A 27,598-nucleotide genomic window follows, 5' to 3' on the forward strand; every position below is an offset into this window, starting at 1 on the left:
ATCTTAATTTTACTCAAAAAAAGCAAAATATGCATTTTTCTATACACAATCCCAACTTTTTTTAGGTTGAATTCCGCAATAAAATTCAACATGGCGGCCGTCACAAAACAAAGAGCTTTTTAAGTTGAAAATTCTTGTAAATATATGCTAAAATTGCAGAATTGCTACAGATATGAATGTAAAACAGACTAGATTCTTGGTTTAAAAAAAAACAAGAAACTGGCAGTTATCGTTCATTTTACGTAAATATTTCAAGCCAAAGTTAAGGTATTGCGTAACCCAACATGGCGTCCGCCACAAAACAAAGAGCTTGTTAAGTTCAAAATCCTTATAAATTCTTAAATCACGGAAAATTCTACAGATAAGAACATATAACAGTCTAGATCTTTGGTTAAAAGCCAAAAACGAGCAGTTGTCATTCATTTTACGTAAATATTTCGAGCCAAAGTTACGGTGCGACGGTAAAGGTGAGTAATTTTGCCATGTCATACTGAATAAATGCATTTTTATTATTTCATATTCCAATTAGCACAAGACTGTTATTTGTTATAACCATGCCATTTATTTAGCTATTGGGGAAAAATACTAGAATGGCATTTTGCGGCACTCTTTGGCGAATTTTCCTCGTTCTAAATGATTTCCCCTGAATGGGCTGAATTCAAAAATCAATTCAAAATCAGATGAAACCATTACCCTGCCGACGTCATCCACCTGTTGGCGGGGACGCTAGCGCCCTATAATGGTAGGCGTGTCTAAACGGCAGATTAAAAGACTAATTTCTCGTCATCTGTCCTTTGCCAAATTGTTGTATATAGTCAAATCGTCTCTAAATATGATTCTAACTCACATAATACCATATTGGCCCGAATATAAGACGACCCTGATTATAAGACGACCCCCTCTTTTTCAAGACTCAAGCTTGAAAAAGGACTTTTTGAACACCAAATTAATTTTTATACAGAATAATTACAGTACATCCGAAACAAATGATTCTAACACAATATATTTGAGAGAAAAAGAATGTTATTTTGCCTCATTCAAATCTTGATATCTGAACATTTAAATATGTAAACTAAAGTGCAATCACATTCATAAATGAATGGCTTCTGGTTTTTGAAATGTAAATAAACCAATCTATTGTGATAAAACAACAAAATTGCAATAACTGCATTAACCATCAAAGTCTAACTGTAACCGTAGTCTTGAAAAAAATCTGAATAAGGAAAAACATTGCAATAAAATAATGCAAACTGGTTAAACTTGAGAGTAGCTGAGATCTGTCATGACAGAACATCGCTTCAATGATATCTGGCGCCATCTAGCATTGTGAATGGGTATAATGTCTAGACCGCGAATATAAGACGACCCGCTCTTTTTCAGTGTTATTTCAATGCAAAAAACACCGTCTTATATTCGGGCCAATACGGTAATGCTATTTAAGACTTTTTTTTATCCTGCCATACGCACTTTAAGTAACCCAGAAATGCCACAAAATCAACAGGAGTTGAACCGATGCCTCAAAATCAACAGGAAGTGACTGGGATATAACAAACATCACAACAAAGCTACCTGTTGATTTAATTATCGAGGGTTGATTAAATATTTGCTTGATTGATTGAATATTTGCTTGTGCTCATACATACCTAATACATACATAATACATATTGCCATATTTTTTCTAATTGATATAACCAGTAAATGATTATTGCTTGCTATACTAGGTTGTAGTATAATGTTTAAGTGTTATAAAGAGTAAAGAGGGTCGGGATGACATCTGCCTTGCTTCATGGCCGCATCATTGCGTAACTAGACCTTCCGGGACATCTTCAGCATCTGCCGTCTAGACTTTCTTCTAGACTCTCGAGGACATCTTCCATTTGATGACATCTTCCATGGCCGCAGCGTTGCATAACTGAAGTGTCTGGGTCATTCTGACCACTTTATCTAAGTGCCTTTGCTTAAACACGTGTATTTAGTTAGTTCCGCCTATATGCTCACACATAGCCAATCAAAATCACATGGGTGTCTCCAGCTTGCTTTCCCCCTCCCTTTAGGGCGGCACCTTTCTGTGTTAGGACAAGCCCCTAATAAAAGAAAGAGCAAGGAGTTTAGATCAATTTTGGTGACTGAGCAGCGTAATCTAGCATTTCACTGTCTAGTCCCTCCTTGCTCTCCTTGGCCAAGAAAACTGAGTATCTTCTCTCCTTATTTTTGGGTAATTTTACGAATGTCTACCTAAGGATCTGTTTTTGAACTTGACACTACCCTTGCAATTCCTACAGAAATTGCATTTTCTAGTTAAAAAGACAGCTCTGCATCTAAAATCTGTCTGGATGCAGAAGCGCAGATCCAAAAGAAGGCGAGCGAGCGACATGAAGTCATTACAGAAAACTCCTCTGAGTCAAAGCGGTCTCTCGACATTTCTCCTCAAAATCCAGTCCACATTACAGCTCAGTGAAGAAGTTTTCAAACAAGACCCACGTTTGGCGGAATGCCACACTTCCGATGGTTCCATCGCATTGGCACCAACACCAGAGAAAGTAGTCGAGTCTGTAATTCAAATTCTAGGAACGATATTCCAAGACGGTCCTATTTTGCACATTAAACACTGGCATCGACATAATGTCTGGCCGAGCCGCTCAATCATGTTGCCAGATGCGCGGCTAATTGTCCAATTTGCGAAGCGGAAAAAAACCCACGACGCGCTGTGAGAGGAGATGATTTAAGAACACATATGAAGGAAGTATGAACAAAGAGAAAGCTTTACAGCCTTCTTGCCGCGTTTCTGCAACAACGTTTTGACGAGACTTTTACAAGGCAGTTTTGCGAGCTCTAGTTTGTGTGGATGTTGCTGCCGCCAACATAAAAGCTCAGTCTTTTGATCGTTTTCACCTCACCGACCTTTTACGCTGCCGGGCACACACACACACGGACACAAGCGTACTGATACGTACAGACTTAAATAAGATAAATATTTTCTTTTTTAAAAAAGAGTACTATTGCTGAAGATTTATGAAAGTAATACAAGCGGTGCTGCAAGCGAATATTATTTGCGCCTTATCAGGTGATAGTGCATGAAAGATTTAACATCAGTGCGATTGGGCACCACAAATGCTCAATGTAAAAACAGCCTACACTCATCAGTGAAACTTTGCACTGAAAACACCAGATAAATGCTGAAAATGTGCCAAGCCAGAAGTATGAAGTCCAGACTGTGTTGATGGGGATATTGCTAATGTTTCTTTTATTGTGTACTGTAATTGGATTTTGAGTGAAAGGGCAAAGTAACTGTTGGAATGGATTTTGAAGCTGAAGGGGGACTCGGGTACCCTTTAAGAAAAAATGGTGTTGGACCAAAGTTTTATTACAACTGATAATCAGTTTACCTACAGAAGTAATTGAAATCCACGTTAGATTGGGTAGGTTTGTGTTCAAAATACCTCAAGAACGGATAGGTATTGCTAACAAACTTGCAGGATATGTTTTTAATACGAAATGGAAGAGGTGATAAATTTTGGGGTCATGAGGTCCAAGAGGTCAGAAAAAGAATTTTGCAATGACTTGATAACAAATTCGCCTATTTAACTGTAAATTTGCGAGAGGAGTCTGGCTGCAGCCCGCCTCTCTCAGTACCCTGCGCCGCTCTTCTCAGTACCCATCCCGTAGACAGGAAATGACGCAACACCGCAGCTCTCAGTCCCCTCAGACCGGAAATGTCGTCAACCCTTGCGACGAAAACAAGTTACGTTATTTCACCTCTCGCGAAAAAAACACGGTAAATGGCCGCACTGAAAAAAAGTTTTTAAAAGCGTATGCATGTTTAAAAATGTTAAATAGTTAAACAAGACTTGCGGTGAAAATATGAAGTGTTTATTCTGAGTTGAAAAGACCGTACTTATATCTAGTATTCTTAATGTAATTTAAATAATGTCTTCCTTTACTAACTGCATGTGACTTTGCTCTACTTATATTGTTTAATACGTACTGATGAATTCAGCAGCGAATTCGCTAATGCTGCTAATGCTTTTTACATTTTTTTTTCACAATGAATAGTCTTCTTTGTGTAGTTTTCATTATATTGCACTCTTATTTTTCATTATGTACATGCCTGCAATTCGCAGCTCGCTGTTTTTGTTGTTGTATGGTATTGTTGTTTTGCCTTCATTTGTTTTGTCTGGTCCTTTGTAGTTTGAATGTTGTCACATGATCCAAATAGGACAAGGTTGTAATTTTTTCTTGATATTGTTACTCTGCTTAGCTATATATTTTTTCATTATTTTGTTTTTTTTTTTACTAGCTGCAAGATCACCACCCCATTGGGAAGAAACTAAATCACGACCCTCAAATGGTAGTCTTCCCATGCAGATACAGGGATGTCACACAGATCCAAATGGAAGTAAGTAGCATAAATATTAATGTACTTTAGATTTTGGACTGTGCTGAATACTTTTTTTTTGATAGACATCGAACACTGTAAAACCCACTGTGCAGACAGGACCAATGGTGACAATATAAGACCATGCCGAGCTTCATGGACGGTTCAAACTCATCCTGCCCAGGAACGGCTGGTATGTTTTATGTCTGAGACAAATGTTGTGCTCAGTGGAAATCTGGATAGGCTTATTATTCCTTATATTAGTTAACAATTGGACATAATTGATTATTTACTCTTTGTTTATTTAACCAATCAACATTCTCATTAGCTTATGCAAATCTTGAATATAAAGAGGCCAGAAATGGTGTTGATTGTCTAAAAAAAGAAAGTTTGATTGACACGTGCTGACTTTTGGAACGTTGGCCTGAACAATGAAATGGAATCAACTGTGAATTTTGAGGATTTAGTTTCTCTAAAGAACATAATGTCACTTGTACAATTAAGTAAAATGTAACTTTTTGTTTTTGTTTTTTTGCAGATATGAAATGCATATTTATAACTTGTCTAACAAGTAGCTCATTCAAAGGTATAAAAAAGTATTTTTTTGGCGTGTGTAGGGTATTATTTTAACTATGTAGCCTACAGAATGCTTGTATGGGCTCATGTAGGTGTCTGCGTACGTTTGTATTTATATAACATATGTCCGTGTGTATAGATTATGTATTTTTCAGGGAAGGACCATATTTGTGGCTGACCCCTATGTTGTTGCAACATGGTGAAAGCCTACAGGATGTGACCCACACATGCATCTGCCTGTAAGGCTGATTAGTAACAACTACAACTTGGAGCATTGGTTCATTTTCAAAGAACAGTCAAATCATAACAAATTAAATGATCCAAATTCCAATTATTTGTGGGAAGAAAAACAGATCCAATCTTGAGATCAGAGAACTATTGTTATCTCTAATGAAATTCAGTAACCATTCATATTGGCATGGCGTTTCCATGATGATCCAGAATAGCCTTGTTTGGTTTTGAAGGTATGTTCCAGTCGATCCTTTTATTTTGCCCCTTCAATTAAAGCAGAATTGCACTCCAGATGATTCATCCAATCATTTGAAGCAAAATTCTAAAATGCCACTCTAAAATTGCGAATGTTTTGTTTCAAGGGCATTGGCCCGGTCTCAACATTGGTAGGGACGAATATAATGCAAATAAGGTTGCTCAAAAGTTGGTGGGGACAACTTTAGCATCCTGAAAAGTTGGTCGTGTTATGTCCCTACCGTCCCTATGCAAACCTACGCCCTTGTTTTGTTTGCATGAATCATTTAAACCTGACTGGTTGGTGTTCTTATGCATGGAAACACGTTTGTAATTGTTTAACTACTGTATTTAATATAAACCTATATTTTCAATTGCAGAAAACGTTGACAGTCAATCAACAGGGGGACATGGAAAGAGAGGATTGGAAGTGAAATAGAGGTATTTGTAAAAGTGTGTATTCATTGATTCAAAACTTGAAGGAAGTGACTCGGTTAAATTCTTACGTTAGGGTTTTTCGGGACAGCCATAGGGGAAGGACTGTGGCATCTTCATGTTGGTAGGTGAGTTTAACTGTCCAATTTTGTCCTCTGTTATATTTGTATTCATTTATCCATTTGTAGTATGCTCTTTGCACTGTTCTGGATGCTCTCTTTGAGTTTAACCATTGTAAAATGAAGTTCACCGAATCATTCAAATTGGGCTACAAAATATCCTTGTCGTTATTCTTTATTTACACTTGTTTTTAATTTTTGTTAGACTGATATGCCAACTCTGAGGAAGTGGTGGTGTATATTGCTAGTGGACAATTTCAAACTTGGGTGCATGGTAAGTCTTTGAAACTGTTGATATGGCATTCATAGGAAAGTAGGTGCACAGCACCTTAATTCTTTGTTGGAAAATGTGGAATACTTATTTTTGTATTTTTTCAACTTAGGTGAGCCACAGGAAAGAGTTTGCCCATTGGACAGATAAGGCAAAAGCATTACTGCAGGGTGAAGTGCCACCAGTCTATCAGCTACAGAAGTGAAATTTGAATATAATTGCTGAGGTCAGCTTTTAAAGACTTTTTAGTGTCCATTACTCTGACGCACTTTTGAACATGTCCCCCTTTATTCACTGATTTTTTTTTAGGAAGAGGTGCAACCACAGCTCCTTCAAGTTAGTGGTGGCCCACTCCAAAAAGATATGGCGGGAAAAAATGGTAAGATTGTTTATATATCTAGTTTAATGCAATGCCTGAAAAGAAAAATCAAGTATAAAATTAACAAAGCATAATTTTTATTATGTAATATTCAAATAGCTGTTTTCTTTCTCTTTTCCAATGAACAGTTTTGGTAAAAGGATTGTGCAAGACAGCACAAAAGCCTCGGACAGGGCGGGGGGGGATCAATGCAGTAGGAGTTCCCAAGCATCCTGCAGATGGAAGAGGATGAGCACGAACTACAATGTCTTGGAGCCATTTAAGTTCTGTTTCAACCATCTGGAAGATGGATTTACCTTTTTTGAGGAGATTGTTGACCAAAGAAAATATCTGGTATTCTCTCAATAATAATAAAAAAATAATAAAAATAAAGTTTACCATATTAGAACTGGTTGTATTGAGTTCATTTTTCTACACTTATAAATTAGTTGTTTTTTTTTCTTTTATTCCAGATGTTAGTTGTAGGTAGTTTTAATTACCTGTGATGAAGGCTTGCCGAAAAATGTCAGGTAATTAAAACAACCTACAACTATTGTCTGGGATAAAAGAAAAGAACAACTAACACATGACAACTATTTTGTCATTTCTGTTTGAAATAAAGGTGCCTTTCCTGGAGCAGAAAGTTTAATATAGTTTCTGAATTAGTTAATTAGGATCTTCACCCACATGAATGAATTTAAGTAGCAAAATGAAAGACAAAATTGGTTTGGTTGCAACATTGAGAGAATATTACGTTTTTGATACATTAAATTGTAATGAAGCTATATTAATGTGTCCGTTCATAAAAATGTAAGGATGACAGCAATTTCTAATAATTCTCAATTGGAGTATATTTTACAATTGACAAACTAAAGTACACACTGTGATAGGTCACATGCGATCTCTCAGTCACCAATTAAACCTTTATTGCAGTAGTGTGTATTTTAATTTTGATGTACTGTAACCGTGTTTTTCATTTTGGTAAAATCAGCAGGCTTTAACAAACTGACCGCGCTTAAAGAGTTAATCTCCCGATTTCACCAAATCAATTTAAGGAGCATGGAAATAAATTATTATTTAAATAATAATGAGTGATGCTGAAACCGAACATAAAAGACGTGCGAAAAGGAAAGTAAACTAGTATTTACGTTCGAATGGACGCTAACTATTACGATAAAACCGGAAGCTCGTAGCTCGAGCGCTGTTTCATGTTGTCATTTCCGGTCTGAGAGCTGCGATATTGCGTCACTTCCTGTCTGCGGGATGGGTACTGAGACGAGCGGCGCAGGGTACTGAGAGAGGCGGGCTGCAGCCAGACTCTCTTGGTGAAATTTGCAGGGTAAGTGATATAATGAATGGGTCAAAGGTCACAAAAATGCTGCTGTAATGGATTTTGAAGACACAAACAAAAAATTATGTTTGACGAAAGTTAACTGCAACTGATTAGCATATTCGTCAATTACAATCTACGGAGTGTCTAAAGGGATATCAACAGAAATAAATTGTAGCAATCTGGTGTGCACCAGAAACTATATGGTAAACATTAGCATTATATAGCATTTAAGCTAGCTTTGCAAGTTAGCCAAATGTTGCAATTGGCCAACTTGTATAGCTAAAGTCAGCTAGCTTAAATGGTATATAATTCTAATGTTTACGACAATGAGCAAATTTGTATAGTCAAAGCCCGCAAGCTTAAACGGTATATAATGCCAACGTTTACAAGATTGTTTCTGGTGCACACCAGATTACTTATTTTTATTTCTGTTGATGTCTCTTTAGGGCCTCTGTAAGAATCCAAAGTATATTTATCTATGTTTGTATGTTTAGTGTTCAAGAACTGATAAGTATTACCATCAAACTTGCAGGATATGTTTTTAATACGAAACTGATGAGATGAGTCATTTTTGGGGTCATGAGGTCAAAGGTCCCAGAGGTCAGAAAATGAATTTTGCTATGACTTGATAACAAATTAGCCTATTTAACTCTAAATTTGCAGGGTAGGTGATATGATAAAAGGGTCAAAGGTTGCAAAGATGCTGCTGGAATTCATTTTGAAGCTAAAGGGGGCAGGCTCAGGTACCCTTCAACAAAAAACTATTTGACCCAAGTTAATTGCAACTGATTAGCATATTCGTCAATTAGAATCTACGGAGTGTCTAAAGTGACATCAACAGAAATAAATTTAATCAATCTGGTGTGCACCAGAAACTGTCTGGTAAACATTAGCATTATATAGCATTTAAGCTAGCGGAATTTTGTACAACAAGTAGCAAACTTGCATAGCAAAAGTCCATCCATCCATCCATCCATCGATCCATCATCTTCCGCTTGCTCCAGCAAGTTAACCAATTGTTGCAATTGGCTAACTTGCTAATGTTTACAACAATGAGCAAACTTGCATAGCAAAAGTCCGCTAGCTTAAACAGTATATACTGCTAATGTTTACAAGATTGTTTCTGGTGCGTGCGAGATTGCTTAAATTTATTTTATTTCTGTCGATTTCCCTTTCGGGCCTCCGTAAGAATCCAAAGTATACTTATCTATGTATGTTTGTGTTCAAGAACAGATAAGTATTGCTATCAAACTTGCAGGATATGTTTTCACTACGAAATACAAGAGGTGATTCAATTTTGGGATCATGAGGTCAAAGGTCCCAGAGGTCAGGAAAGGAATTTTGCTATAACTTAAGAACAAATTAGCCTATTCAACAGTAATATGATAAAAGGGTCAAAGGTCACAAAGGTCAGAAAAATGACGATGCTTTGAATGTGGCTGCTTAGGATGAAGTCTGGGGATAGTCAGTTAATGTAGTCTGATGCTTCTTTACTGTAAATTTCAAGCTTTGACACAATTTTCGGTTGCATTTAGATAGGAAAGCAATTTTGGCGCCCACATTTCTGGAATTTGACTAGTGGTTTGCAAGGTGGGGTCAGAACAAGGTCATAATGTCGTATTTACCATGCCGCACCAGCACCCTGCAGCAAATAGGCCGTTGCGGTGATGGATTGCTCCTCGGTGGAAAATCAAGAGCAGCCTCTATTTAAGGTTATGAGCAGGGATTGTAAAGGAAGTGATGGCGTTACCGTTGGAAGCGTCCTGCCCGCTGGCCCATAATTGCAGATGAGACACTTTCCCGGAGGACATTTAATGCAACACCTTGCCTCGCAATAAACATAACGACTAGGAAGCACGTGCACTGCTGCCTTCATTACCGACAAACAGACAAGCCAACACCCCCCAAAAGATGACATCCTTGAAAACAATACAGCAGTTTGCAAAGTTCGAGGTGAATCTAACACAAGTGCCTGGACTTCATTCAGCCAATCCATCAAGCCCTTTAGAAAGTTTATGAAGGCTTCATAAAGTGAATGACTCCGATATTTGCCTCCTTCATCAATGACTCATCTCTTTATGCATAACAAATAACCCACAATGGCCTCCCTATTACTTGGAGTCGGAGTGAAAACAACGAAATAAAACACTTCACGTCAGCAATGCGGCGGCAAGTAGGAGTACCGCCGCTCATATTAAAAAGCCGGCATGGCCTATTTATTGCTTATAAGCCATGAAGCTACAAACAGGCCCCTCTAGTTTAAACTAGGTTTTACAAAGCAAGAGTGGGTCGGGTGCAAGCGAAAACTAAAGTGGCAGTATAAAATATTGGTTATGGTCTAGACCTCCTCCTACATATTGTGTAACTGCTGGTAAAAAATGATAAAGGCCGCGGTTTGGTTCAACAGTGCGGATAGCGCATTATGACAGCATGCATTATCACAGGAACAATTAATGCTAAAAACTACACAATAAAGTATATAAAACTACAGTAACCCACTTGCATCGTGGTGTTATGTGATGTCAAACAAAATAGTATGCTAATATTCATGGTTGAAAATAGGGGTGTGACAATACTATGTGATACAGTATATTGCGATACTTTGTAGTGAAAACAGTTATCCATATGCTCCTACCAAAAATCGATTTATTGTTTTAAAAAGGTGTCCCTGTATATAAACACAAAAATCAAAATCAAAATATTGATGATCTTAGCTAAAGTGTGGCCTAATTATTTCCCGGGAGAAATCTGATGCACCTATGTCATTATCGAGGACAAGCGCACATATATGTGAAATGATTGATGCTAGCTCCAATGACGACTTCCTATTCAGTTTTATTATTATATCGACTAATCCAAGCAAACCCACCAGAAGTTCCCCGTCCATCATTGCTAAGGTGTACCGCCCGCAGCTCATAGCTAACTCTTGCCGTTTACATTGACTGACGCTGTACTGCTATAGATGTGCAAACACCCCAGTAATGGCGGGCAACTAGAGAACTATGAACACAAATCTCTAGGCGGATTGGTCAACAGAGTAGACAGGCATATTTATGTGTCAAGAGGAGGGTTGTTAACTATTATTTATTATTCTGCGGCCTGGTAGCAAATGCGCCACGGACCCGTGCCAGTCCCCGGCCCGGTGGTTGTGAATCACTGTCGTTAGGTAACCAGAGGTTACTACCACTACACATACCGTAACCATTGTTATACAGTGATCCCTCGCTACTTCAGGCTTCAAACTTTGCGCCCTCAGCCCATTGCGGATTTTCTTTTTTTCAATTAAAAATTAATTAAATACAGACGAGCTGTCTGGAACTGATCCCTTAGTCTCCTTCTCCCTCCTGCTGCTTTTCTTGGTCTGGCAGTGCAATTAAGTCGCTTATTAAAGTTAACAATGATTGACAGACGTTAGAGTTTGATCTTGCCAGAGATGCTTGGGAGCCTAAACTTCAAAGCGCTGCACGCGTCAGTCATTGTTTAACTCGTTAAACAGTTGCTGTGGCAACTCATTCTAAGTGAGCAGCTTGAGCGGATTTGAGTGGACTCACTCAATGATGCATTTAATAAAGACAAGCATTTTTCTACTTTACTCTTGTTTGAAATTAATTCAGTGGGACAATAACATGTTTAAAACTTATCATAATTACATTTGAAGTGCTTAAAAACTATTTATTAAAATATTAGGGCTGTCAAACGATTAACATTTTTAATCAAGTTAATCACAGCTTAAAAATTAATTAATCGCAATTCAAACCATCTATAAAATATGCCCTATTTTTCTGTATATTATTGTTGGAATGGAAAGATAAGACAGATATATACATTCAACATATGGTACATAAGTACTGTATTTGTTTAACATAAGTACTGTATTTGTTTATTATAACAAGATGGCATTAACATTATTAACATTCTGTTTCAGCGATCCATGGACAGAAAGACTTGTAGTTCTTAAAAGATAAATGTTAGTACAAGTTATAGAAATTTTATATTAAAACCCCTCTTAATGTTTTCGTTTTAATAAAATTTGTAAAATTTTCAATCAAAAAATAAACTAGTAGCTCGCCATTGTTGATGTCAATAATTACACAATGCTCATGATGCTGAAACCCATAAAATCAGTCGAACCCAAGCGCCAGCAGAGGGCGACAAAACACCAAAAAACACAAGTAACAAGTGGACATGACACTGTGCTGTCATTTTAATCTGTGAGCGGGGCATGTGCGTTAATTGCGTCAAATACTTTAACGTGATTAATTTAAAAAATTAATTACCGCCCATTAACGCTATAATTTTGGCAGCCCTATAAAATATATATGGCGGAAAACACAGACAAGGCCGAAAAAGCAGTTTCTGCACTTGCACCGCTCCTTAAATTCGTGACCTATTTTAAGACAATTTTTTTTTTATTGTGACGCAACTCTTTTAAAAGTAAAATATGCAAGTATAATTTTTTTGTCTTTTTTTTTTTTAGACATCAATTAATGATTCTAAGCTAAAAATGACAGAATTTTTAAATAATAATCACCTTCGTTTTATGGCTGGGTTGAAACAAAAGCGGTTGGGCGACGACTGTAAACGGGGGTTTCCAGGGTAAAAAGGGGGGCTTAATGCGCCATGAATCTGCTATGGCAACATATAGACATTGTTCTATCAAACACAACAGTTCTTTTTGCTTTGAATATAGCAGTTTATTTTAAAGAGGAGTGCAAGAGCAGAAATTGCCTTTTAAGTTTTGTTCGTGTTTTCTGCCATATATCATCTAACACAAAAAGGGTTTGGAGGATATCACTACCTCGCCTCCCTCTCCTTAGGTGGCACCTCGCTGGGCAATTTATTAAAAATGTTCACATTACGTCCGTCCTTCGTGACCTCACAAGGGCTCCAGGGATATGTAGTCTCTTGTGGTGCTTTCGGTTTTGAAAAAGGACAGGAAATAATGGAATATAAGTATAACACAACTTAAAATGGCTCTAAAAGTCTTGGATTTTACACTAGATGCACAAAAATCACCAAATGCAGAGATAATCGCCTATATTTTCAGGATCAATAGCAATATTTAACATATATACGTTTTTGACCAAAATAGCAACTTTTTTTTTTTTATTAACTGCAAGTTTTCAACAGCTGATAAATCACTAAATTTAACATCAGAAGCTTGATACTTGAGGAAAACATGCCACGTAACTATCGTTATACACTATATGCTGTTAGCGAATGAGGCTAGTGGCCGCCTGGCGTAAAAGGAGCTTTTCTGGCGAAAATTCTTGTGAATGACTGCTTAAATCCCTGAATTCTTCATAGATATGGATGTAAAACAGTCTCAATTTTTGGTTAAAATAAACCGTGCAGTTAGCGTTTATTTTACACATATAGTCAAAGTACAATATTTTTTGTTAGCGAATGAGGCAAGCGGCCACTAGCGTAAACAGAGCTTTTCAGGCGAAAACTCTTGTGAATGAATGCTTAAATCCCTGAATTCTTTATAAATATGGACGTAAAACAGTCTCGATTCTTGGTTAAAAGTAAACTATGAGGCTAGTCAGTTACGAAAATTATATGCCTCAATGTGTAAACAAAGAAGAAAATTTCTGCAAATAAATGCTTCAATCACACATGCATGGTACGAAACATATATTTACCTTGAATCCTCGAGCAAATCATTCCTGAGACAATCCTTCAGGTTAGAATGCGGCACAGCTTTCGTAGTTAAATCCAATCGTAAGTAAATCCAAACTTAAATCCGACATGAGTGCCATCTTAGGCTATTACTAAATGAAGCTCGGCCCCCACTGATAAGGCGTTGCGCAAAGAATGACGAAGTGACAAGTCAATAGTAATGATTTGTATGTTAATGCTTATTTATGAGGGAAATAAAACTAGTTATTATACATTATCTCCTGTTTTACTTGGTCGATTGACTTCAAGTAAAAACGGGCGTGGACCTCAACTTCCGCACTTTCAAATGAGACCAACCAGTGGCACTTGGGTGACGAAATTACAGCGTGATGAGTCTTTAAAAATGATTTGCGTAAACGTGTCGCCGTCGACACGTTCCGTGTTGAAGGGTTAAAGAAATAATTGTGTGGTGTCACTTATTGCAGCGGGTTCTGATCCCGAAATTAATCGCGAAAACCGAGGGATCACTCACTGCATAGCATTTTTTTTTTAAAACATTTTGACCTTTTACGGTCTTCCTCACCACTCTTTTATGGCAACAAAAATGCTCCGAATCTTCGGATCATCTGTACAAAGTCTTGTCAGAAGCTGACAAACACGAAGGAGCCCGTTTGAACGAGACAGGTCGGACGGGAAAGTGCTAGGAACTGTACTCCAATCCACTTCTCGTCAGAGGAAGATGCGTTACCTAAAAGATGGATCTCTTCCCGTCGTGATAGAATTATGAGCGCGTGTGTACACAGCTGATAGTAGCATGCCACAGAGATAGAATTTCTTATCTCGTTCCCATTATGTGCCCTTCCCTCTTTACTTTTGTCCTCTTTCCTAATACAAGCTCAGTCCATTTACCTGACAGCAGGATGTCAAAAAAAATGGGGAGGGGTTTTTATCGCTTGTGGGAATTCGCCTTATCCTCACAACAACTTGTGTGTCCAAATTATTTACCTAACGTGTGGGTTAGAAAGATGTTCTGCTGACATTTAGAACATTGCTTTTTTATTCTCAAATCGTTGCCCAAAAATGCCATCAGGAATGAGTCATTGATGAGCAAATACTGCGGTACTGCTCTCTGACGACGAACCGGTCGTGCAAGATAAAAAAGTAGCGTTCATTAAATGCCACGTACAGTATGATTGCATGTCTATAGTCCATGTAATTCCCACATTTTCATCAGAACGGGAAGCGACAGGTGATAGCGCTCATGTCTGTTACGTTTTGAGATGTTGTTGAGAAGTGTTAGTGCCTCTCACACGATAGTCGTCACACAATGTTGCAGCTCGGCAGAGGTGAAAACCTGCAGCTCAGGGCCAAGCACCACTCAATTATATGATTTATTTTTTAATTTCGTTTTCACAGCCCCTGGTGTGAAAGTCTTCGTTTTCCGATACACGACAGTTAACGATACATGGTGTCGGGAAATTATACAAAATGACTAATAAACAGAAAAACAAGCTATTTTCATCTTTCTACTGTTAATTTGAGTGACTATCACTTGTCGACGTCCAATCAATTTGAAGAACGGTCTCTGGTTATAAGTGGCAGCTTAAACGGAACCTTGGATTTAAAGACATAGGCTCTAATAAGCCACAATTGTTCTCTTTTAGTAAAATATGTGATTAGAAACACATAAAATATTGCCATTGATTTAAAAATCTAACATTTAGTACATGTTTTGACCTACGGAGGGCGCCATGTTTTGTGGTCGCTCGTGGTTATGATGTAGTTGGCCTTGACTGGGAGAATAGCTGCGCTAGCTAACAAGTGAAGCTAGTATGACGACTGGCATGATTTTGTCATATTCTGCTGCTGGTCAGATTGTTTTGTTACAGAGCTGTGGGATGAGTTCCTGACGTCAAACTTGCATCCAATTTAAACAGTGTCTTTAAACCGATCCTAGGCGACTTGCAGAGATATTGACTTGCTGCTATTTGACAGTTCCTATTCTCGATCCCTTCGTTGCTCTCCTTGGTTATTTACGCGGCGAGACGTCCAACACATGCGCACATTGGCTAAAAGCGGTGAGTACTTTTTTTTTTTTTTAAGTCTTTTATTAAATTTTCATTGCCTCAAAATACTTTTTGCATCTGATTCCCTCTCATACTTTCAAGCATTGTGCTTTCTTGTGGTAACTTTAAAGCAGGTTGTTGATCTGTTGACCACATTAGTTACATGTCGTATTTAAACCACCCTTATTTTATAATACGTTTATGTATTTTCTAAAGGCATCTTAAGTATTTTCTGTCTGTATGCATCTTAACAAAACAAGCTGAAAGCGCACGGTAGTACTTTGCATGTCAAATTCATTTCTAGTAGGACTTTTTGCCAGTGTAGCACATTTTGGCAAAACAGTTTTGTCCTATTCTCATCTCATCTTTCCTGTTCATTTTGCTTTTGCTGCTTGTTTTGTGAAATATCGACAGTGTTGTCCAGCTCATTAATGTTCCTCTCGGGTTCAAATTGAAAGGGCTGAACGGATAACGTGTTTGCGTCGCCTGTGATACTCTGGAAGCCCGGTAGCGTAGTGCAGTGACCTCACCACCCTGTGACGTCAACAAAAATGGTGACCTACTAGAAAAGTTGTATAAAAAAAGAGGGGTTTTAATATGAAATGTTAACTTATTCTTTATCCTTTAAGAACTAGAGATTGCGTAGAAGGGTCCATTGAACACACAAAAAAACATTGCGAAATGGGAGACAAAAAGAGGATCCGTGACGGTACGTTGGGATCAATAAAAACAACAAAAACAAGGAAAAACCACGGGGAGAGGCAGACAAATGGAAAAAAAAAAAAAGGCAAAGATTCAACTACCAACGAAGGGATATATAAACTGTCAAATGGCAGCAAGTCAATATCTCGGCAAGCCGCCTAGGATCGGTTTAAAGAAACTGCTGATGAGCTGCAATTGGATGCAGTTACAACGTTGGGAACTCATCCCACATTTCTGTAACAAAACAATCTGACCAGCAGCAGAATGTGACAAAATCATCCCAGTCGTCATACTAGCTTCACCTGCTAGCTAGCACAGCTATTCTCCCAGTCCAGGCCAACCGTGTCATCACCCCCAGCGTGCATTGTGCGCGTAAAACATGGCGTAGGTCAAACATGTACAAAATATTATAGATTTTTAAATCAATGGCAATAATATATGTTTCTGATAACATATTTTAGTAAAAGAGAGCAAAAAGTCCTTGAAGCTTTCTCATCAGGTATGGCACAGTGACAACGCAAATTGTTATTTTTCTTCCAAAGCCACTCAAGGTAGAAGCCTCCGGAGGCTGGGGTGCTCTCACTGCGAGTCGCTTTTAAAAGAGGAACGCAGCATAATTAAGAGGACCTAAACACCCAGCACCGGCTGAAAGGAGTCATTTAGGGGAATGGCTCAGGAGGAACGGCGGCAAATGAAACGTAATTGCGGTGGGAGCAGAGGAGGCGGGCCGCTTCATCCGAGGCACTCGCGTGTGGAAGAATGAGCAGCAGGAGGGAACGAGGGGATAAATGAGCCACTGACATTTGACGGAGGATGCAATCCTGTAAAACGGGAGGAGAATGAATGACTAATGAGGGAAGGTAAAAACAGCACCTCGTCTTTACTTTCAGACTAACTAAAATTCGAAGAAAAAGTCGTGTCCCAAACACGAGCCAGCAACGTTTGCCGTGCGTGTAGCCGACTTTCCCCATCACAGCCTCGACTAAGTATTATTTATCGCCGAGCATTTAAATTGGCCTTGATGCTCCAACTGGGGTCAAAGAGACAATCAGAGCAGGCGATGGTGCTTTTAATGCGACTGCCTTCTCTCACTTTAATTGTCATTTAAAATTGTCATTAGCGCTGCTTTTTAAATGACCTTTAAGCGTAACATATGAAAGCAATAAAGCCAGATGAATGAGACTAATTGCCAGGCATGGGAAGAAGTGTTAATACGTTTGGACTCTTGCCAATGTTGCACATCAGGAACACATCAATGCTACCAATAGAAGACTCAAGCTATCTGTGGTGGGCAGAATTTTGGGGGTTGCTAGGGGTGTGCTGGCACCCGGGTCTCGAAAGCTCTGTTCAGATTGGCATCCAAAATTTGATTTCCAGCCCAACCAGATTGAAACTTGATGGCTCTTTGATAGTCTGAACAACCCCAAAGCACAGAAATGTGATTTTTGCAAGACAGATCGAAACGGGAGGTAGTTTCATATCAGATATGGACAATATCCTTCTTAGTCTGAACAGCTCAGATGGGATTTGACTGTCTGTGAGTGACGTCACTCTCAGGTGTGTCAACAATTTGGCTCAGTCTGAACACAACCAGATCAGATTTTGACACTTTTAGAGTAAATAGTCAGCCCTAAAATTCAGATTTTAGGAGGAATCCCATTTGAATCACATAGTTTTTCACGGGTAATGGGGACCACTACCCGCCGCGATAACAAAACGAAGTTGTCAAGAGACACGAATCTGCATCGGACAAGGTGATGATGCTGGAACTTTTGTTCGGTGCTGTTCCAGTGAGATTTACAAAGATGACTGCCTGAAGAAAACAAAAATTCCCTCAGTCCTTGATGATATGGGGCTGCATGTCAGGCAAAGGCACTGGGGAGATGGCTGTGGTTAAATCTTCAATAAATGCACAAGTTTACATTTAAATTTTAGACAGCTTTCTTGTCTCTTTAATTGAAAATATGTTATTTTCCAAGATGACAATGCATCATGCCACAGAGCAAAAACTGTTAAAGCATTCCTTGGAGAAAGACTCATCCAGCCAATGTCATGGCCTGCAAATAGCCCAGATCTCAACCCTATTGAAAACCTGTGGTGGAAATTGAAAAAAAAAAATGGTCCAAAGCAAGGCTCCAACCATTAAGGATGATCTGGCAACTGCAATCAAAGAGAGTTGGCACCAAATTGATATAGAATACTCATCAAGTCCATGCCTCAGAGACTGCAAGCTGTCATAAAAATCATAGATGGTGCTACTAAATACTAGAAATGTGTTTTGTTTAGGGCTGTCAAACGATTAAACATTTTAATTGAGTTAATTACAGCCTAAAAATTTATTAATTGTAATTATTTTTCAGTAAATTATTGTTGGAATGGAAAGACAAGACGGATATATACATTTAACATACAGTACATAAGTACTGTATTAGTTTATCATAAAAATAAATCAACAAGATGGCATAACATTATTAACATTCTCTTAAAGCGATCCATGGATAGAAAGACTTGTGGTACTTAAAAGATAAATGTTAGTATAAGTTATAGAAATTTTATATTGAAACTCCTCTTAATGTTTTTGTTTTATTAAAATTTGTAAAAAAAAAAGTAAATAAAAAAAATAAACTAATAGCTTACCATTGTTGACGTCAATAATTACACCATGCTGTCTCTCATGGTGCTTAAAGCCATAAAATCAGTTGGACCATAGCGGCAGCAAAGTGCGCCAAACACCAAAAAAAGTAACAAGCAGACATTACACTCTGCTGTCATTTTAATCTGTTTGAGCGGGGCATGTGCGTTAATTGCGTCATATATTTTAACGTGATTAATTGAAAAAAAAAAAAAATTACCGCCCGTTAACGCGATAATTTTGACATCCCTAGTTTTGTTATTTCATTGTTTCTCATGAGTCCATATTTTTTACCTCAGAATGGTTTGATTCTATGTACATTTCCCTGCACTTGCTCAATAAAAGTAACATTTACTGACCACTACAATGTTTTTCATCAATTTCTTTTAGTGCACTTTTAGTTGCACTTTTGAACTAATTCATTATTTTTTTCAAGCTTTTTATCTGAGTTTGTTCTACATGATAAAGCATCTGAGTGAGTGCTCGTCCGAGACTGCTGATTCCATACATTTTGCTAGAGATTGTAGGTATGAATATCTGGCATTTCATTATTCTACAATTATGTGCGTTTCACTTTCCTTTGTTGTACTTGGACTTGTTTGACGACGTCATGCCAATGCTATTTTCTGTTAGTTTCAAGCATTGCTTTCATGTTGGGAAACGGGGTGAATGCCAGTTAACATTTCAAGAATGCAGAGAAATTGTAAATGGCCCTTCCACCCGTTAACTCGCTATTAGCCGGCTAGCTTATTGAGCAGCGTTCGTATTCAGTCCAGTAGATGCCATTTCCTCTGTTGAATTGCCCAAGATTTGGGCCTTATTTCTCTCGGTATTAATGTGCAGCCATTGAAGTATGTTTTTGTAACCCAGTGTCTCCATTGTTTTACTTTATGGTATTATTGTACGCTCTTTGTCATGATTGTAGTTTGTAATTGTGTGTTCATTGTCTCACGGTGACAAATTAATAAATGCTATTTGAAGAAGAACTATGTTGTGATTGGTATTACCGAAGTAATATCTCATTTTTTAAAATTTTGTTAATATGGCGTAAAAATACATGTTTTTATATAGTTATTTTTTAATTTGGAGGGTGTTAAAAGGTACTTAAAGGGTTCATCTAGAAATGGAACTCATAACCCGGGTACTACCTGTATATCTACGTGGAAAAAACAAACAATCAAACCATTCCCCCTTTTTGAACAATAATTTCCATCTTTCAATGAATGTTTCGGCTTGTATGCTCATATAAAACTCAAACTATCAAAAACAAGAAGTTTGCTCTTACTACGTGAAGCTCCAGATAGTCGCCCAGTCCCTTGGCGCTTTCCACCCTGACCAAGATGGCTTCTTTCAGCTGCGTGCTGAAGCCCACCGCTAAGCGGTCTGCCCGTGTGCTCGGCCGGTCATTTGGCGGCCACGTGTACGTGATGAGGGCCCCGCCTCTGCCGAAGATGTATGTTGTCCCAGCTGTAACACAAAGAGGAAAGAATACATCAATACATCACAAATGACAATACACGCAACTCCTGCGAAACAATTCATGTTATTGATATATTTGAGATGGTAGCATGGAAAGTTTTTAAAAACCCTTGACAGCCTATAAATAGGGACATTATGAGATTTTTATGAGAAAATGCAATTTCTGCAGATTGGGCGATGGTAGCTTTGCTGTGATGGTTGGAATTTCAGGGTCACCTTCTGTTGATATCGGGTCACCTAGGTTGGAAATCAATAGGAGTGAATGGAAGTTTTTGTGCTATTGAAATGAATAGGAAATTTTGCCCATTTGAAATGAATGGGTACATTTTTGGCAAATTGTGCCTGAACCGTATGTTTTTAGAAAAACTTTAGTGCACCCTTCCTAAAAAATTTAATGTATGAATTATGCGATTTGTACAAATGTTGTATGACGAGTAGCGTTATGTAATTTCACTTTTTTGATATATTAAAGCAAAACTCTTCAACTTTTCAGTTTTGTTTGATTTTAGAGACCCCGGTGGACAAAAAGTGGTCGTGTTTTGCCTTGTTTTGCCTGTGCAGTGTCATAAAATCATCAATCAACCAAAAATGAATCTCCCGGTCACCTGTAGATGGATTAAACAAACATTTCAAGGTAATGAATCCAGTTGTAGCTAAACTATAGCATATGACGGTTAGCAAGCGTGTGGCTAACCCCACCACCCTGTCCGAACTTGTCAGAGCTGACGAGTTCGGTTGAGGGGGACGTTACGCCAGCGAGTGAAAGCCAGGCCAATGTTTACTCTGCATATCCTAGTAGCCTCCCTTTTTTCCCTCCTCAGACAAAACTTTTTGTCTCATTTGGTGCTCTGCCATCTTTGCAGAATTCGCGCAAAATCGTTGGCATTGACTGCCGTCTTTATGATGAATGGGAAGAGGGGGAAGTCACGGGGTTCAGTCTGTGGCAGGGTTCCTGCTACCCTCCTCAAAGTTAGTGACGGCAAAAGCGATACAGACCCCCTCAAGATATAAAAGAGGTGTCATTCAACTAATTTTCAATCGACATATTTTCACAAATGTTATGAAAATATTTTATAAAGGTTGAAGAGTTACCTAGTGTTGCTTTAACGCTGTTGGTGGGTCAAACTCTTTTGGCTAGGTTACCACTGGAGGGAAAAAATGGAATATTATGAGTGGTAGCTTTTGCGTTAGCTTCAAAGCAACCATCAACCAATGATTGTCCTTTTAAAATCAAAGTTGGCTCACACAGCTGGACTCAAATGCAAGAGATGACGGGAGAGATGCAGGTTTTATTTTACTGGCATGTAACACAAGCCAGCTTGAAAGTCCAAAAGAAATCCAAGTAACAACAAAATAAGTTAACTGAAGAAGCTTCCTACAGCTTCTTTGACAAGAATGACCCACTGGCACAAGACAAGGAACAAGAGGCTAAGTATGTGCAGGTGTGGGCATGTAGCTGATTAAGGGGAAAGCAAAACAAGACTGACAAGGTGAACACAGAGTAAAAAAAAGAACCCACCAAAATAAAGCAGGATGTGAACTAACATACAGTGGAGAAAATATGTATTTGAACACCCAACTCTTTTGCAAGGGAGCGACTCAGCGACTGCCCAGAAACCCGACTGATCTGGAGAAGTTCTGTGTGGAGGAGTGGGCCAAGATCTCTTCGCAGTATGTGCAAAACTGGTGAAAAACTACAGGAAACTTTCGACCTCTGTAATTGCAAACAAAGGCTTTTGTACCAAATATTAACGGTCTTTGAACGTTTGCAGCTTTGATGACAATTACAGTTCTTGTGGTTCTCACACATTGTAATCCGCATTCATTTACCAGCTCCGTTTGCGCCCCAAGAAGTGAAGTTCACCAACCATCAAGCTAAAAAAGAACTTCAGAATCAAGATTTCAAAATCTGTGTGAACTGCAAGGGCAAACTGTCGGACATTTTTTGCTGAAGGTTGTCAGAATCAGGGCCATAAATCATCACAAGCAAAAGCCAAGTGTTTGTCGAGGAAAACAAACAAGGACGGTGTATGAAAAAGTATCTCACCCTTTTGGAATTTCTCATATTTCTGCATAAAATCATCAAATGTGATCTGATCTTTGTCAAAATCACACAGATGAAAAAACAGTGTTTTAACTAAAACCACCAATCCAAACATTTATAGGTTTTCACAACCCATAAGTGAACAATCACATTTAATATTTTGTGCCCCCCCCCCCCCCCCCCCACACACACACACACACTTGGCAGCAATAACTTCAACCAGACGCTTCCTGTAGCTGCATATCAGTCTAGCACAGCGATCAGGACTAATCTTGGTCCATTCTTCTCGACAAAACTGCTGTAGTTCAGTCAGATTCCTTCGACGTCTGGCATGAATCGCTGTCTTTAGTTCGTGCCACAGCATCTCAATGGGGTTCAAGTCTGGACTTTGACTTGGCAACTCCAGAATGTGTATTTTGTTCTTCTGAAGTTGATTTACTTCTGTGTTTTGGATCATTTTCTTGTTGCAGCATCCACCCTCTTTTTAACTTCAACTGTCTGATAGATGGCCTCAGGTTTTCCTGCAAAACATCCTGATAAAGTTTTGAATTCATTATTCCATTAATGATTGCAATTTGTCCAGGCGCTGAGGCAGCAAAACAGCCCCAAATCATGATCCTCCCTCCACCATGCTTCATGGTGGGAATGAGGAGTTGATGTTGGTAAGCTGTTCCATTTTTCCTTCACACATGATGTTGTGTGTCACTCTCAAACAATTCCACTTTGGTTTTATCAGTCCACAAAATATTTTGCCAAAACTTTTGTGGAGTGACCGAGTGCCTTTTTGCGAACATAAAACGAGCAATGTTTTTTTTTTTTTTTTTTTTTTTTTTTCATACATTAGTGGTTTCCTCCGTGGAGTCCTCCCATGAAACCATTCTTGGCCATAGTTTTACATATAGTTGATGCGTGCACAGAGATATTGGTTGGACAGTGCCAGTGATTTCTGTAAGTCTTTAGCAGACACTCAGGGGTTCTTTTTTACTTCTCTGAGTATTCTGCGCTGAACTCTTGGCGTAATCTTTGGTAGACGACCACTCCTATGAAGAGAAGCAACAGTGCCAAACTCATTACATTTTTAGACAACTTTTCTGACAGTCGATTGATGAACATCCAGACTTTTAGAGATGGTTTTGTATCCTTTCCCAGCTTTATACAAATCAACAATCCTTGATCGCAAGTCTTCAGACAGCTCTTTTGACCAAGCCATGATGCACATCAGACAAGGCTTCTAATTAAGACAATTCTTACCAGGTGTGTGTTTTATAGTGGGTAGGGCAGCTTTGAACCAATCAGTGATTGGGCACACACCCGACTTAAATTGGTAAAAATTGGTTTCAATTGCTCTTTAAGTCTCCTTAGGCACTTACTTATTTTCCCCCTTTTGTCATTGTTTGCATGCTATCCTCATTAAAATATGAAAACTTATAAATTAAATTAATGCACTGTTTTTACATCTGTCTGATTTTGACAAAGATCAGAAATTCCAAAAGGTTCAGATACTTTTTCATACCATTTTGCAACCATCTAAAGGAAGGAACTGGAACTCTTAACAATTCCAGACAGACCTTGGACTACAACCCACAAGGGAAGAGGAAAGCCAATAGTCCGAGAAACACTCAGAGGAGTTCCATACGACAAGACCGGAAGAACATTGGACTCAACTTGCAACGCCTGTTCCCAAAAGAGTAAGATGAAGAGCTTTGCCCCTCAAAGGGGTAAATAGGATTAAGTCAACTCTGTCGGTTTTCACACAAGAATTTCCCACTCTGTCCGACCCAAACAACAGCAAGTAGAAGGGAAAAAATTGGACATATTTCTATTGAATTTTAATGGCTTACATGCACATTTAGCCGTCTCTCCATAAACTTCCAGTTTGAAACGGGGCTAAACTTAGCTCCCCTTGAAATACAAATCCCGGTCTCAGTCGAGATGCATCGTTTCAACGTACTTTACTGAACACCATTTAGTCGCTGCTTTGAAGGCATCTAGCCTCGGGGGCGCTTCAGAAAGAGCACAAAAAAACAGGTGAATTTGTGCACTGTAAACCATGAATATGCTGGGGATTGCGGTACAATTTCCTATCTGCAAATAAATTGGAAAGCAAGCCGTTTTTTGAATTGGTAATCCGGCCACTCAGAAAGTCGAGTTGTTGAGCTACGTTCAAGCGAGGGTGAGCAGACACACTTTATGCTGCGTCGACGTTGCTGTCAGTCTAACAGATGCGTCTTCACATCGATGGCACATTTTCTTAGATCTTGCCGTGAAAGGAACTCCACCTCAGCATTTTGAGTCGTTATCCTTAAACAGATATTTGCTTAGTACACCGATTTCCTACAGATTTGAAAGTGTTTCCTATGTGCCGTTTCTGCAGCGTTGCTGATATTCCATAAATTGACTATTTCAAGTACTGCTAATGCATATAAGAATGGTTCTGCCTCTAGTATAGGGGTGTCAAACTCATTATGGTTCATAGGCCACATTTATGGCAATTAGAACTCATGTGGGCCGGACTACTTTATTTTTAGCTAAACAAGTTACAAGTCACTGGCATTGTCAATTACACTGGAAGATAAGAACAATATCAGGAAATTGGACGTCAAGGCTGCGTTCAGACTGCAGGCATATCCGATTCCAATCAGATTCCTCCTCAAATCTGATTTCAGTGCTTGGGAGACAAAAAAATAACGAGCCAAATGCCAGTTTTCAGCTGACGTTTCGAGAACGATGCAAAAATTCGCAATAGTTTCCGTCTTATGTTCTCATTGTGTGACATTTTACAGGATGTGTAGTTAGCCTGCATCGTAGCAGTGTCTGGTTGTGTCAGTCATGATGTGTCCACCCCCCCATCCCCCACACTCGCCACTGCATTGTCTTCTTGCACACACGGTAAGATTTGTTTTCTTACCTTGGCTGTAGAGAATACAACCTCAAGCAAAAAGTATAGAATCACCAGTCTTGGACGAGCACTCACTCAGACATTTTATCATCACCAAAGTTCCAGGATCATCACCTTGTCAAGAGTCAATAATCTGCATTGGACAAGGTGTCAAGAGTCAAGAATCTGCATTGGACAAGGTGATGATGCTGGAACTTTTGTTTGGTGCTGTTCCATTGAGATTTACAAAGATGACCGCCTGAAGAAGACATCCAAATTCCCTCAGTCCATGGGGCTGCATATCAGGCAAAGGCACTAGGGAGATGGCTGTGGTTAAAATCTTCACTAAATGCAAAAGTTTACATTGAAATTTTAGCTTTCTTATCCCTTCAATTGAAAATATGTTTATTTTCTTCCAAGATGACAAGGCATCACACCACAGAGCTAAAACTGTTAAAGCATTCCTTGGAGAAAGACTCATCCAACCAATGGTATGGCCTGCAAATAGCCCAGATCTCAACCCTATTGAAAACCTGTGATGGAAATTGGAAAAAAAAAAAAAGGTCCGCAGCAAGGCTCCAACCTGCAATGATTATCTGGCAACTGCAATCAAAGAGAGCTTGGACCAAATTGATGAATAATACTCATCAAGTCCATGCCTCAGAGACTACAAGCTGTCATAAAAGCCAGCGGTGGTGCTACTAAATACTAAAGATGTGTTTTGAATTTGATTGTTATTTCTTTGTTTCTCACCACAATGTTTTTTATTCATTTCTTTTAGTGTTTCTGAATGCTAAAGAGTTGCACTTTTGAACTAATTCATTATTTTTACAAGCTTTTTAGAGTTTGTTCTACATGATAAAATGGCTGAGTGAGTGCTCGTCCGAGACTGGTGATTCCATACTTTTTGCTAGGGGTTGTATGCAATGTTGCTTTAGATCAGTGCTGTTTTTGTCAACGATGACGATGATGAAAACATTTAGTCACCGAACAATTTTTTTCATGACGATGTCAGACGACAAGAAAACGTCATGATAATTCGCCATAGTGTCCGTAATAAATTCACAATGTGTTATTGTATGTGTAGTTAGAACCCATTAACATGCTCCCAGAAATGTATAAATACGTTCTATTTTTAAATGCTTCATTGTCCAAAAAACGTATTTATATGTCTTTTTATTTTTATTTTTTTTTTTATTACAAGACGCATCCATAGCTTCCGATCTATATGAGAAACAAAAAACAAGGCTCCAAACCCATTTTAAAGCAATAAAACTGGACACTGGAGGGCAGTAGCACACAACCCGATTCAACAGCAATGAACGGCCGGACAGCACGGTCAGAGCGCTGGCGGCATGATGCCAGGCGGCGCTCCGACCGAACAAAAAAACCGAGAGGATGCCTGGGAGGCCAGGCGCTGGACGACCGTGCAAAACGAGTCGGACCCCCAGTGCAGCGGCTCGCCGAGCAGACCCCGCAGAGACGCAAAAATAATCCATCTTTGTGAGACAGACAACGATGAGGGAAAAGTTTACACGGCTGACGCGGCGACAACGTTGTCATCTCGTCGACAAAGCGTCATCTCTTAGTAGTCATATGTAAATAAATTATTACTTTGCTATTAAAAGCTCTATTTGTCTGGTTGTTCATGGTATTTTGTAAAAGGAAAACATTATTCAGATGTTTGGGATGTAACTAATGCAAAAAATAACTTTGTTAAAGTCAAAGTTATGTTTGAAATGTATGCGTTTACAAAAAGCTAATTTTCTCCGTATTTTTCATCAGAAATTGGAAAATTGCTCAAACTAAGCTATTTTCTAATGCTGATTTCTAAAGAATGGAAAAAGATATGAGCTTACTTTTTTTTCTGCTGAAAGAAGAGAGTCATCTCTCTTTCGGTGGGTTCCATGTTTGTATAGCAATAGAACAGATTTTCTGTTGACCTTGCAAAATCAGTCAAAATCCAGAAAAACGGCCGGGAGCGAAGGGCCTTGTTCTGGTGAAAATGGCTGGGAGTGAATGATTGTTTGGTCGTGTCACTCATGTGATGTGCTGCACCTCCCGAAAAGTAATGTCTTGTTTTCCAGCTGAGTGTGTACTATTACCAAGTTGGCGTTGTCCTTGTGGATACTCGTCTGTCAATGTTCATTTGAAATAGTTGGAAACCTTCGTTCATTTACCGTAATTTTCAGACTATCAGCCGCTACTTTTTCCCTCATTTTGAATCCTGTGGCTTATAGTCC

At 38.7% G+C, this 27,598-nt stretch overlaps 1 protein-coding gene and 1 long non-coding RNA gene across 16 annotated transcripts in view; one reads left to right on the top strand and one right to left on the bottom strand.

Moving 5' to 3' along the window:
* The window catches only part of LOC130928636 (neurexin-2-like), a 774,303-nt gene that overhangs the window by 89,402 nt on the left and 657,303 nt on the right, over positions 1–27,598 (bottom strand). For all 5 annotated transcript variants that reach the window (XM_057855357.1, XM_057855358.1, XM_057855360.1 and 2 more), the window contains one exon: positions 20,240–20,421. In XM_057855357.1, the coding sequence (XP_057711340.1) occupies positions 20,240–20,421 (182 nt within the window). The remainder of the gene's footprint in view (positions 1–20,239; positions 20,422–27,598) is intronic.
* On the top strand, positions 3,650–6,949 carry LOC130928638 (uncharacterized). Of its 11 annotated transcripts, none has more exons than XR_009066727.1 (8): positions 3,650–3,775; positions 4,298–4,396; positions 4,492–5,857; positions 5,928–5,979; positions 6,176–6,244; positions 6,354–6,467; positions 6,551–6,620; positions 6,749–6,949. It is a non-coding gene; the product is annotated as an uncharacterized LOC130928638 (long non-coding RNA). The 11 variants fall into 11 exon arrangements; XR_009066725.1 differs by having other exon boundaries at positions 4,462–5,857; positions 6,749–6,948; XR_009066731.1 differs by lacking the exon at positions 3,650–3,775 and having other exon boundaries at positions 4,079–4,396; positions 4,462–5,190; positions 5,797–5,857; positions 6,749–6,948.

This window comes from Corythoichthys intestinalis, chromosome 13 (assembly GCF_030265065.1).
Source record: "Corythoichthys intestinalis isolate RoL2023-P3 chromosome 13, ASM3026506v1, whole genome shotgun sequence".
NCBI classification, from domain to species: Eukaryota; Metazoa; Chordata; class Actinopteri; order Syngnathiformes; family Syngnathidae; genus Corythoichthys; species Corythoichthys intestinalis.